At 38.7% G+C, this 14,912-nt stretch overlaps 1 protein-coding gene across 4 annotated transcripts in view; it reads right to left on the reverse strand.

Moving 5' to 3' along the window:
- The window catches only part of ATE1 (arginyltransferase 1), a 69,447-nt gene that overhangs the window by 39,880 nt on the left and 14,655 nt on the right, over positions 1–14,912 (reverse strand). For all 4 annotated transcript variants that reach the window (XM_085229465.1, XM_085229466.1, XM_085229464.1 and 1 more), the window contains one exon: positions 5,020–5,052. In XM_085229465.1, coding sequence (XP_085085591.1) covers positions 5,020–5,052 — 33 coding nt within the window. The remainder of the gene's footprint in view (positions 1–5,019; positions 5,053–14,912) is intronic.

Here is a 14,912-nt window from a genome sequence, read left to right on the forward strand (position 1 = left end):
CAGTTCCTCAGTGTAGCCACTGAGATTCTTTGGGAATAGGTTTATAAAAAGCACTTGTCAGCTCACGATGTAGGGTTTACTCTTTATGACCAACTAAAGAACTTTCATCTAGAAGCCTGGAGTTCTCTGCTGCCTCAGAACTTGGAGCTTCTTGCTGTGAGCCCACAAAGAGAGCTTCTGCAAAACCACTGCTGATGTGCGCTGGGCTTTGAACACACAGCAAAGTACACTCCCACACTGGGTAAAAGCTCTTAAGCCAGGATGCCTCAAATTACAAAGAAAATTATCTCCTAATTTCAATTGTATTGTGCAATCAACTCTGGCATGCCTTTTCCTCCAACATTAAGTTACTTTAATCCTGAATTTCGCAGCGCTGAATTTAATTATCCATCTAGTTGTGTTTTTCACTGTATTGCCAGATCTTCAAAAAGCAGCTTCTCACTCAATAAATCTGACAATACTACCTGCTATTACCAACTGTTTTGCATTACAACAGCAGGAGGAGGGTTTAATCAAGTATTTTGATACAGTAGCGTAGACTGAAGAGATGACGGGCAGTAGAAGCTATTCTAATTGTTACCATGTGTGTCAAAAGAAATCAATCACTTGGACAAAAATCATTTCAACTGACTTACCCAACCAATAAGTCCTAAAATAAAGGCTGTACAATAAAGCATTTACATTTTTATTCAGTCACATAGCATACAACTAGGTATGTAGCTGAAGATATGCCATACAAGTGAAATGATCAAATATTTGAGAGCTAAAGCTGCAGAATATTGGGATATTAAAGGGGGGATACTGATACATGAAACTGAGGTTCTTTTCATTTAGGAGAAGCCTACTCATTTGGTAATCACTGTTCCATACAATATCCTCAACTTTTCAGTAGAGCCAAATGAAATCACACAGCCACTATTAAAGTTTTTAAGTTGGGACATGCTCAAAGTTTGAGAGCTTGAAATTAAGAGATTTTCTTTAAGAGTAACCTTAAGAGACCAGGTTAAGTTCTTAACCACCACGGTGCAGCAGGTGACTTAAAGAAGGAAGCAATCCTAGGGGAAACGTCACTTGTAATTTAACACAGACTGATTTAAATAATCAGATAAAACAGGTTTCATTTCTTTTTCAAAAATAAATTATATAGAAATTAATAAATGTGATAAAAGATTGTCTGCAACAACATGGAAAAGATTTTCTTCTACAGGTAAAAGACTGCTGTGTGCACGGGAGCCCAACCTTGGAATAGCATTGCATGGCTTCAGTCACATCTGCCAACTGCAGCATCAGCTCAGTTAAGAACTTTTAGTAAGGCATGAACTGCAGCATTATTCCATTAACTCAATTATAAAGAAATCCACAAACATAAAAGAGGCTGTGTTCTTTAACAAGGATAACAAGCACAGTACTCATTTCAGGCAAAACGTCCAGGGATCTGTTACATAAAGTAAATAACATTTTTAAAAAGCACATTCTCCTCCTCCTTGAGAAGTTTTCATACAATATAATCCTTTGTAGCATTTGTAAGTACTATGTTTTCTCCAATTTCTCAGTGAATACTTGGCTCCTTTGCCTTGATTTCTCACATACCATCCAGGCCATTAGACATGTAACGGGCCCAGCATAGGAAATCCTCCCTGTGAGCAGGTTATACCATTTCACACTGCTGATACAGCCACATGGGAGCACGGCTGTCAAAGGCTGTGTAAAATATACACGGGACATCACGCAGTTGAGTCCCACCAGAGAAGGGAGCCCTTATCAACACAAAATAACACATTAGCCCTTATACTACAAAAACCCGAGCTGCTCTTGCCACTGAGAACATCATTTCTCTGAGTAATGAATCAACAAATGTAACGTGAGAGATGTTACATGGAAAGAGATCAAAACCAATATCCTCTTACTTCCTCACGCAATTAATGTTCAAATGATAGGTGCTGCTAGTCATCTGAAACAAAAGCCCCTCTATCCTCCAGAACATACATAAAGAAATGCAAACATTTGAAATTAACTGTTTTGTTTATATTCATTATATGCATTAAATAAGTTGTATGAAAGGACTAAACACTAAAACTAGAACTAAAATTCAGGCTATGCGATTCAAGGCACAAATAAATGTGCTATATTAGGAACTATTAATACTCCTTAGTTTTCATAGCTATTTCTGCCCTATATTTTCTTCATGAACGGGTGATTGATCATAATTTATTATACGTTATTAACATTTAAATATTTAATACTGTCTGGCATTACATGCTGCCCTAATTAATACAATCCAATGTAATAAGTGCTTATAATGAAACTTCAATAATGGTGAGAGCACTCAATTTTCTTCAAAGCACACTGGTCTTTCACTTTACTTCTAATACATTTCAGTGTTATTAATATAGAAATTAGACTAGTTAACCCCTAACCCAGACTGGTGTGCAACTACGAAAGGCACTGTACCATCCCCCAGGAAAATGTGTCTTAATCCTGATAACTGCATGATTGTTTTTCTCTGGGAGGTTTCATGAAATCTCCTACTTTGAACGTTTCCATTTTACTCTCTGCTGTGGATGGAAGGAAAAAAAAAATATGAAATCCATGCTACCCTACACAAAGAAAAATTTAAAAAAAAAAAAAAAAGCAACCAAGAAGCTCTTGATTTCTACCTCAAGTGGAAATTATTTGCCAAAGTGAAGTGATAAATTCCAGCAGTTCTTCTCCCAAAGGCACACACACAAAACCTACCATATGGTAGTTTTCTATCTGACTTGGCTACTAACGGGTCTCCTGTTCATTACTGTCTCCTCCTTTCATTAGGGATTAGTGGAGATGCAGCCTACAAATATAGGCTGTGTAAGCAGAGATGTAGCACTACAGGCTTCCATCCACACAAGAGGGGAAAAAAATAAGAAAAAAAACCAGCAATGCACCTTCACATCAAAATAGTACCTACAGTACCAGCGGCTCAAGGGAGGTGTTGGTAGCTCTGTTGCATACTTCCCTCTCTATGCAACACTGGTAAGGATGCAACTGGAATATTGGGTCCTGTATAGGGTAATACAGACTGACTTGGGAAGGGCCATAAAGATGATTAAGGACTGGAGCATCTGACGTACAAGGAGAGAGCTGAGATCCTTCAGCATCAAAATCAGATGATCTGGGGGAAGGTTTTGTTTATACGTATAACACCTGACAGGAGGGAATAAAGCTGAGGGAGCCAGACTCTCAGTAGTGCCCACTGACAGGACAGGAAGCAATGGGCACTACATAAAAAACGGACTAAATTCACTCTGAACAAGAAAATTTTTCTATTAAAAGTGTGGTTCAACACTGCCACAGACTGTGCCAGCAAGAGCTGAGTGCAAAGATGCACAGAAAGATCCCATAATGCTGAGTGATTAAAGAGAGAGTAGAAATACCAAGCGTTCATAAATACCACATGAAGTGCACTAAAAAACACGTGTTGCTATATGTACATCCAAAACAAAGGGTGATTAGCCATGCTGATTTTTTGTAGGGAGCCCTGCAAGGTGCTCAAGGCCAGGCTGGATGGGGCCTGGGCAGCCTGGTGTAGTGAGGGGCAGTCAGCCCATGGCAGAGGATTGTAGAATGGCTTGGTTTGGAAGGGACCCTAAGGATCATTATGTACCAACCCCCTGCCACAGGCAGGGCCACCAACCTCCAGAAAACCATCCAGAGGATTGGAACTGGATGGGCTCTAAGGTCCCTTCCAACCCAACCATCCTGTGATTCCAATGGTAAGCTACTCTCCTGTGCTGAGCCACTGGGGTAAGAGACAAATATTCAGATATAGCTTCTAAGAGGAAAGGAACACCAAGCAAAAACCAAAATCAGTTCTCTACTGTACCCTGTTTACTGCTAGAAAATCACATAGTTTTCTGCTACTACATACTGTATCATTTTTTAAAACCTATTCATTTTTCTTTATGCCAGAGCCCATAGCCAAAACTGAAACTAAACACAGCAGCAAAATGAAGAAATAAAGACAGGAAGAGTTTGGGCATCGATACTTATTTGCAGTTAATAATGATATTAAAAACTTTTTTTTTTTAAATTACAAATTGAAATCATGTAAAACTTAAAATTGATTCTAAATTATTTTTGTTCCAAAGAGTAAACAGACTGCTCACTACTAGATTTTCTTGTGGCAACTGTTTCAGAATAAAGAATTTCAAGAATCTCTTGGCCTCTGATACAAAACCCCTTTTATTTAACTTCATCTAATTGAAGACATCTGTAGTGGTGCCACACAAAATTTAATTCAAGCTTCAAAATGTCAATAAAAAGTGTCTGTAAGAAACAATACTGGCATAAACCTGGCGGGGAAGCGTGCATCAACATCTACGTAGCCATACAAAATTAAGAATATAATAGCAGTCTGCTGCCCGAGTTGACGAGGTGATAAAAGCCCTTTTCCTATAAAGCCTAATGAGCTCTATTACTCTTCAGCTTTCAGGAATGCAAAGGCCAGTGGACTCAGCAGAGTAAAAGCAACAAACTCTCCACACATGGATTCATTCAAACTGCGACATATCGCATTACCAGTGTAATTACTATAACCTGACAATTTCATTACAGTCACGCTGTACTTAACTCTTTAAGACTAACAAGAAAGACAGTGAAACAGATCTACAACAGTTTGCTTACTGGAAAAGAAACAGCAGCATCTCTCCTCAACTTTTAACTCAGACTGAAGACAAACACAAGGCCAGTAAATTATTTAGTAATATTTCTCTTAAGGAAAAGAACATAAGTTGAGTACAGTAATTTCTGCCTTTTTGTTTGTTTTCTTTTTTTCCTACTGCAGTGATATGAAATTCAGGGGTAGTTAATTATTCAGCTCCTCAGACTCCTTTACAGATTCAGTGTTACCTTCCTTACTGGCTGCTGATGATACAACGCCGTGACACCCATCCGTGCCATCTATACCCATGATGTACCAATTACAGAAAATAAAGAGGAAAGAATACACTCACTTCACAACTCGTGTCTAGAATTAATGCTTACCTCAAGGGGAGAATCGCAGAGGAATCGTGTGAACTGCATCAAGGTAAATACATCAAAAATGTGTCCCAGAAGACGGTCCAAATATGCAAAGTAGAAAAACAAGAATATTAGTAATACTTCAGGATATACTACAGCTCAGATAAGCATATGCTCTCAAAGCATTATAATTAAAAAAAAAACAACAGATTTTAGGAGTTGAAATAAAATTTCCCAACAAATTCCCCACCTTCTGATTTGTGAACAAGAAGATACAATAACTAATTATCCAAGTCACTTAACTTCTATAAGATAGAAGATATTTAAAAGTGAGATGAGAGAGAATTATCACCCCGTAACACAGATCTGTCATTTATTCTAAATTACACATTGCTTTTCTATGGGACCTCCTGCAACAGGAAGCTTTTTCCCACAGTTCCACTGTGCATGTCCCATCACTGAAGGATGGGGCTTAGGGCCATCGTGTCTCTCATATAAATTAACCAAGGCTATTTGCAATCACCATCAGAAGCCAGCCTGATTGAATTTAAAGATGGAAGGGGGGAAAAAAAAAAAAATCAACTTCCTGAAAGTGCAAATATTTTCAAGACTAGATTCTTTACTCAGTATGAAATGTTGTGCTACAAATAATCAAACAATAGGCAAGCTTTTAACGAACTGGAGCTTGTTCAAGATTCTAAGAGCAGTAAAATATAATAGCTGTTTACTCACCAACATTTACATATTTGATACAAATACTTCCTTACTGGTAGACTCCACATAAAACATATTAAAAGATATTACAAAGTTCTGGTATGTATTTAACCCCAAAACATTCCTTTGTTAAACAGCTAAGTTTGTGTTACACAGTTCCCTGCCCTCCTGTAACGAGCTGAGTGATTTATTTAATAAGTCAGTGGTTAACAAACTGTAAAGAATAATAAACAGAAACTTGAAATGTTCAGCTTGATAAAAAGAATATAATGATACCCACAAGAAAACTAATCACAAGATTTTTTTGGTCAAGAATCCTACAAATTCCTCAGCTAAATAAGAGATCAGTTTTCTTCTTAAAGAGAGATGCATCAAAAAGGCAGGGCACTACTTGCAAAACTTTTGACCATCAGGAAGCTGTGCCGTGTGGGCACTGCAGCCCTGGCACAGGTACCCAGAGAGGCTCTGGGTGGAGATCTGCAAAGAGGAGACCCCAAACCCACCTGGATGTTGGTCCTGGACACCCGCATCAGCCTCAGCCACCCAGATTGCTCACTTCTCCCCATGCAGGGGACAAGAGGAAACAAGCAACGCTAAGAAGCGCCAATACTACAAATGGCTGCCTTAGGACAGAGTCTCATATACAACCTAAGTAGTTATAACCACTACTTTTCTTCCAAAAAAGCCATAAATCAGGTTTTATTAACAAAAACACAGCCTCTGGGATATATATGGATCTGCAAACATTAAGTGAACCATTCCCAATGTAGTTCAAAGGAAACCTTAATGTCTTCTAGGATGCACTGAAAGGTATTCCAGTGCTGATGCTAAAAGAATCAGGGCTTCACAGAGTCAGACTTCAGATTTCCCACTCAAATACACAGTAATATTCTAGCTTACCTATGAATAAATGATAAATTTTTGGGATAAACACTGAATTTCTACTGAGCTGTCACTGAAAACAATGCAATGTGTATTTTCCATAACTGGCAATTTTAGATGTGCTCATCACCAAAGCAGTGGATACCCTAAATTACTGAGTTTAGAAAAACAAGTTATTGTGATATCTTAATTCAGTTCCAAAATTGTTTATGATTTGCTGGATAGGGACAGAGAGCACAATGGGAAAAAGGCATAGACAGTATTTGAGGAGAACAAAAGTAACTCAAAATTTGAATTATCGAGTTATGCTCCCATAAATAAAGAACAGCCATTTACAAATTCCTCCGGTGCTCGTGCATCAGTCACTACAGCCAATGCCTTTAGAATGTGCAGGCACCAGAAGAATAAACCATGTGTTATTCATTTTGATGTCAGAAGACCCCCAATAGTTCTTAATCTGTAACTTTAGCTTTATAGTGCAAGTCAAAGCCCTATGGGTGAGAGAACCGAGCCAACAACACTTTTCAAATAGCTGTATGGATTCTCCAGGCCCCACATTGGGAGGGGGGGACGTTCCAAGTGTTCCAAGCATAACTTCTGCTTGCAACTGTCTCCACTGGTGGCTAGAAAAAGAATTTACTGCTCTTGAATTTGTACCACAGGCTTAGCAGAATGAAACACTGCAAGTTTTATTACAGATTAGTTCATCCCTTTATATTTGTTGAAGTTCTCAGGTCAGATCAGTTTCTTAATCAAACTCAAGAAAACTTCAGGAAATTGTGAATCAAATGAAGCATTTCATTTGATAAAGAAGAATTTAATTCACACACAAAGGGGGAAAATAACAGATATTTTAGATGTGCTCACCTTCTTGTTGTCATCTCAACCCCTACTCTCCCCTCACACCACCAAAACCACAACACCCATTGTAACTCAAGAATACACCTTGTCCACATGTGTACCTAAGCTCAACTATACATGAGATTCATTTTCTCATGTGACAAACTCATTTTTATGACTGCAGGATTATTATGAACACAACCCAAAAAACGATCCAACGAACCATGAAAGAAATGCAGTCAAAAGCTGGTGTTTATGTAAAATAAATCAACCTGTCACACGGGCACAATTGAAATTCCTTTCACAAAGTCATACTTTTCTAATTTTAATTTCAAATTGAATTACATAAGCTTCAATCTTGTAAAAACCATATATATATATGAAACAGCAAGATTCTTTCTTTGGTGCAAATTAATTTCAGTTGCCATAAAGAAGCCATCACAGCAACCAGAACGCCAGGAAAGAAGTTCAAATAAAACTGAGAGAAGATGACAATGCTAAGGACTAAAAATGGAAGGAGAGGGCAGAAAGATAACTGAGTAAAAGCACATGCACACCTTTAAAAAGCTGCAATAAAACTGGAAGCTGTACAGGCAAAGGAAGCCATCCAGGCCATCCAGACACTTTGGATGCCAACCCAGCATGGGTTTCACCTGGTAACTCAGTAACTTACAAGTTTAAATAAATACATCTTGGCTGTCAAACATGAACTCTCCTTGTTCATCTTCACTTGCAGAGTGACAGAAATAAGAAATACACAGTTAAAAAAAAAAAAAAAAACTTTTAGTAGCCACAGACCCAAAGCTGAAAAAAGAGCATTTAAAAGACAGTCAATAGGGAAAGAGTCAATTTAAAGTCTGTTTGACTTAAGTGCAGTTTTCATAGCAAGGATCATCAGACCGATGAAACAAATAATTGGTGATGGGACAACATTTAGATTTCAGAATTACTATTTCAATTTATTGTGACCAAAATCGCTGTGGCTTCGTCTCTTAAGAGAACATCATTCTTAAAATAATGGAGATTTGCTGCAGTAAAGTGCTTATATAGAAAAGTCGGTGCCAAAATAAGGAAAACCACATAAACTGGGATGCAAAAACTGAAATGAAACAGTATGGACTTGGCTTAGTTGACTGGACACCTAAATGTTTGGGCTCTTACAGGCATTTAGAGAATAAAATTAATGGATCCACAGCAGAAGGCCACACAGAATGGAGCAGGCAGTCAAGCACCAGCTCTGTAATCAGCACAGTAAGAGATCCCCATGGCAAAGGGACTGGACCCACCATGAGAGCCAGTCACCAGTGAGCACTGCCATTGACTCCAATGACTAAAAACTTATTCAAGAGCGTTCTAAAAGTGTGCTGCTGCCTAGGCAAGCTAAGGGGGCTACAATAACCACAAGGGCATGGTTTGTCTTTCGCACATTCTCTCACTAGCCAAAGAAATGGGAGACTAGGTTAGAGTGACCTAAGGGTCTGGAGCTTGCTGCTGATACCAACTTGGGGTTGATCAGCACGTGCTCCTCAGCATTTCCTAGGCTGCTTGCTCAGCTTCCTATAGTAGTTCAAGTGTATTTCTGGGAGGCAATTAAAGAAACTGGATAAGAAAAAAAAAAAAAAACATACCTATTTCAGTAATTTTTTGCACCTTTTCAAACAATGTATCTTTTGTGTGTTGCTAAATTCTTTTCTTCCAAGACAAATATTTGGTTAAGCACAAAGTAAAGCGAGTGTCCAGCCAGCTTTGCAGAGGGAACTGACACAGATACACTATTCTTCTACAAGCTTGTCATTATAAAACACCCATGAAAAGTTAAATAACTTGCTCCAGCAGGTCCAAACAACAATAAACTGTTCTCTCTGGCTCCTTCTGGTAACTACTGTAGATTTTTTTTTTTTTTTTTTTTTAAGATTATTTATGGAAATGTTTTCTAACTTGTATTGCTGCACATAGCTTGTTTCAGTCACACTTCAGCCCTTTTCCTTAAAGGCAAACACTACCATAAGAAGACTGAAAAATCACATTAATGAAGTAGGCATATAGTGCCATTGTTTCAAAGCTCTCACAATAGCCATTAAGTGTGCCAGAGAAGAGGCAGGGAGAAGAAAAATGCTGCATTTCTAACATTTACATGACAAAAATATCATGTAAAAACTGTATGGAATTATAGGCTCACTTTTTAACTGAATACAGCTTAAGAGCAAAAGTAGCCAACAGCTATACTGTGTATATATTTGTAGTGGATACATAATGTAAAGTAGATATTGACAACTTATATGCTCCAAGAAGGATGGTAGGAAGGACAAGATAGGGTCAGAAATGCAATGCTTCTGGTGAGGTGGATACTTAATTGTTAAGAGAGATCCCACCTTCTGCCCAAATTAGCCAGGGATTGCATCACTGCAATCAGAACTTTGCTTTCCTGTCACAGAACGGCCAAGAAGTTCTCAGCCTATTTGTTTTGTTTACAAACTTTGCCCTGGGGCTTGCCAGCTTAACATCTGCATCTACCAATCAAAAAATCAAGAACAGCATTTTAACAGTATATGTATATAAAACACTGAAGCTGGTAGCAAAACGTTCTGAAGCATTTCTGTTAACCATTCTAAAGCTGGGTTATGTCAAATCACAGGATCTCCCACATTTACATTCTGCACAGCCCTCCCTTCAACTGCTCCAAGGAAAGCCAGGTATCAGGCTGCCATGCAAAAGTAGAAATATATACGAAGTTTTCTCTTAGCACAGCCCCACAAAGCATGGAGCATAACCTTTGTAGAGCTGGTTCTACAGCTGCATCAGGGATGCTAGCAAGGAATTTGGACCCAAAGTGCCTGGAACGCTATCTGCAAACAGTCCTTTAAATAAGAATTTGTGATAAATGATAGAATCATATGCTCATATTCCTTACTCCAATTATTTGAGAACTTACTAAATTTTCATGGGAATTCATAGAATCATGGAATTGTTTGAGATGTGATGCCTTCAAATGCTACTTGGTCCAACTCCACTGTGATAAACATCTCCATCTAGATCAGGGTGTTAAATCCAGGTTGTAAAACCAAATCCAGATCCCAGACACCAACAGGACCTACTCCTAACTTCTGATTCTTCTCAGCTCCCACAGTCCCTCACTTCCCAAGCCCTGTCTACAGGCTCCCTCCAGCTAGCAGCTGTGCAATGGAAGGAAACCACACCTGACTCAACCTGAGCAGCTGACACAGGTATGGCTCCATCACCAGTCACAGCCCTTCACGCTGCAGTCAGAGCTATGCTGAACAATGGAAGCTATACACAACTATATACTATGGTTGTTCCAGTGCAAATTAAAGCAGTAGCCATCAAGCCTGCAAGCTAAAAAATATTATTTTTTCATATGAAATTGGAAAGAAAAATGTGTTTCAATTGTGCTTTGTTTGGGGATAAGAGTTGATTTAACTGATTGCCTGTAGGAGCAAGACCCAAGGAAAATACAAGCTGTCAGAGCTGATGAAGTTCACTGCGTGCATAAATCAAGTCTCACTATCATAACAAATAAATAGCCAACATATCACTATTTTTACAACACTAATGGTACTAAATAGCTGAGAATAAATGTTTGCAATAGCGTTACAGCTTTTTCCTTCTCTATACGGCATCAAGTTCAATACAGACACAGAGCTCTGCCAGATGGAAGAGAAGAGCCACGAGGCAACAATAAACACTGTAGTTCATAGAATCATAGAATGGCCCGAGTTGAAAAGGACCACAATGCTCATCCAGTTCCAACCCCCTGCTATGTGCAGGGTCACCAACCAGCAGCCCAGGCTGCCCAGAGCCACATCCAGCCTGGCCTCGAATGCCTCCAGGATGGGGCATCCACAGCCTCCTTGGGCAACCTGTTCCAGTGCCTCACCACCCTCTGGGTGAAAAACTTCCTCCTAACATCCAACCTAAACCTCCCCTAAATGCATATGCACGCATCAGAAGAGAGCAACCTGGGATGAACCAAACTTGATTTCTAAATACAATGAACAACTTTGATACCTCTGCTGTAATATTTTAATATAAACTAATTGCAATATGCAGTCTTGCATGCAGGAACTCTTATAAAAACTACTGACAAAAAACGCAGGCCATATTTTACCACACCAGCCAGAAAAAATAATCCAGTGCTATTCAAATGCCTGTTGCTGAATTTCAAAACCAAAATAAAATACCGGCTGCAATGGATAAATGCAGTTTTGTATTATGCAGAAGTTACGACAAAGCTATATTATCAAGATTCATTATATTTCTTATGACAGCTGAAGAAAAAAAGGGACAAAGTGCCATTCACTACATTTATTTGCATAATCATGGTGCTCTGGATCTGCTGATCAGCTTTGTGCTCCAGCTGATCTTTCACCAGAACACAGGGAAACAGTGCTTGCTTAATGAAAGGATGCTCAGCCTACTGTCTCTCAGCTCATTGCAGAAGTTGTTCTTATTCAGATTCTCCCTGTAATTCTTTTTCCCCATTGCAGCTCAATATTTTTCCCAGAAAATAAATACAACTCTACCACCCAAGCAGAAAAAAAAGAAAGTAACTTGTAAACATACAAACTCTTGTAATTGTTTACAATAGGGGATTTTTATGAGTGCAATATGTGCAATTGTGTATATAACATTGAATATAATCTTCCAGTACTTCTGCAAGGAAAAGTTATATGGTAACAAGCAATAGCTCTATTGTATTTGGAACAGTGCTACCACCCTGGACTGCAGGAAAAGATCTATGTACACAACTTCCAGGCAGAAGAAACACACAGAATGTGACAAACACTAAAACAGACTCTTCCCTTGCACATTTTCATCTCTTCCAAAAATGAGCACTTCAGGGATGTAGCTCATCCAGGAGCAGCCTTGGACAAATTTGTTCAACAGGCAGCAATACACCTATTTCTCATGTCTGTATGTTAACTCATTCAGAGATACTCATTCATTTACTCATTCACTGTTATTACTTTCCCATTTAATAGTGTCATAGAATCATAGAACCCTTAAGTGTGGAAAAGACCACCAAGATCTGCAAGCTGAGCCATCCCCACCATGCCCACATCAGTGCAACATCTCCACAGGTCTGGAACACCTCCAGAGATGGTGACTCCACCACCTCCTTGGGCAATAACCTCTTGGGATTTCCCCCAAGTCTTTCAGATTTTCCCAATAGCCCATTTAAAGATAAGAATTAAGTATACAGGAATATCTAAGTGGTAAAATACACCTGCTAGTTGTCTGTATAAAGCAACAGCTTGTATTCTTGTCACTAGTCTTCATAAGAGTTCCTAGAGTTCCTGCATACAAAATGTGTATTGCAGTTAGTTTACATTAAGATATCATTAATTTGTAACACAGGCACAAGAGAGAGGTGAGTGGGTGCTGTCCTTTCAGCCAGCTTGATTTTCTGGAGCTTCATCACAGAAGTTGGAAACTCACCACCCCAGCACAAAGCAGCTGGCCCAGAAGGAATTCTCATATTGTGTCTCTCATTCCACAGTTTCCAAACTTGAGACCAGCTTTAAAGATCATTATCAAGCACCTGCATTCTGCCAGGATAAGGACAGCATCCAAACACCACGTTAGGAAGAACATGACTCAGGTTAAAGAATAAACAGATAAGGCTTTGGCTTTTACCAAAGCATTTAAAACGCACAATCCTGCACTATCTTAAGTTATTCAGTGCCTTCAACAAGGTTATCAGAGTAGTAAAACAAGTAAAATGTTTTTGCTTTTTTTTTTTTTTTTTCTTTTTTTTGAAAGTATGGCCTAAATTAACACAAGGGACAAACACTGTTTTGTTAGATAGCCAAAGCATTCAGCAGGGTATGGCTGGCCAAAGTTAAATACAGTTTGCAAGGAGGTACTGAAGATAGCATAGCTGGATTCTCATACAAGAACCATTTGTATAAAGATTAAGAAAGGCAGTTTCAGAAATAAAAAGTAGATAGCATTGCATCAACATGAGCTGTGCTACAGAACAGTGCCAGAACGTTACAGAAACCACCATCTCTGAATGAGACCACCACTGCAGAATGAGAAAAGAAAAGCCACTGTAGTGACCGAGTACAGGAGCAAGAGGAGAGAACCAGCAATGCATTTTTCAAGATGCATTTTCAATAACAGAAAGCCAGGGACAGGACTACAGGATGCTGAATCAGAAACAGTAGCAGAATAATTGCATTTAAAATGTGCAAAACAGTATCAAAAAAATGCAGATAGCTTTTATTTAGTTATTTTGCTGCTGGAAGTATTTTAGTAGACCCACCAGAGGTTGACTAGTATCTGAACCCAACTAGATGTTAAGAGCAGCGTGAACAGAACTTCTAATCTGCACACCTTTAGTCATCACAAGTGGAGCTCAATCTTACAGCTGCTGCTGTAGTAGAAATTGCCAGCTTTGGAGTGACAGCTGATAGCCCCATCTGCATCAAAAATAAACTTCATCCAGAAAATCTTCACCACTAGATGAGCTCAGTGACAGAGCTCTTTCCTATTTCGTATATACTATTAAATAGCTGGGCTGGACAAACCTGCATGCTTCAGAAACACAGCCTGCTGGACTTGGTGCCGTTTCACAGAGCAGGAGGCAGAAGTGAAGTGCTTTTCATGGGCCACTAAAAAAGTTATTTATTGGGAAGGCAGTTTGTCTCCTTAATTACACGGAATGTTTATTTTCTAGCATTTCATTTAGCAGTTAATAAACTGCCTTACATCCTCAGCCATAACATCTTCTCACTGTCACCACAGACAAGCTCACACTGTAAAATCACAGACAGATAGGGCTTTGAAGGGAGCACTATTAAAATGAAGGATGCAGGGGGTTGTTAAGGGTTTGCTGACAGCAAAATTTGGATTTACAAACCTGGAAGAGAGGTTTCCCGCTTCCCAAACATCACATTTTGAAAAGAGAAACATTACTAGAACTACTAGAACTCTCTCTTCTGCCTCCTCACTTAAGATCTTGATGGAAAATTGTATACATGTTGCATTGGTGCAAAAAGACCTTCCACATTCACTGAGCAATAATCAGCTTCATGGCTTACATATGTTAATACTGTGAACATTTTATAACTTTCCATATTAGTGTTATTTTAAATTAATCAGCAAAATTATAAATCCCTTCCTAAAATTGCATTTTAATGCAATATAGTTAATATGAAAACTAGTCTACCTAATGCAGGCAGTTGTAATGCCAACAACTTAAGAATACATTCCAAGGAGAACTTATTAATATATCCCACAATAATCTTTGTTGGATTCTGAATTTAAATGTAGGCTGGTTTCTGAAGATGAAATGTTCAGCCAAATATAAAATTGAATACTTTTCCTCAACTAGAAATTCCCCACATATAAAAGAGTACAGGGCTCTCTCTGAAAGAGGCTCAACAACTCTGAGGTTCATCTACCGTACGTAGATATATGTGCACAGATTAAGAGCTAGATTTCAGATCCAAAGAAAA

This window comes from Meleagris gallopavo, chromosome 8 (genome assembly GCF_905368555.1).
Source record: "Meleagris gallopavo chromosome 8, MGAL_WU_HG_1.1, whole genome shotgun sequence".
Lineage (NCBI taxonomy): Eukaryota > Metazoa > Chordata > Aves > Galliformes > Phasianidae > Meleagris > Meleagris gallopavo.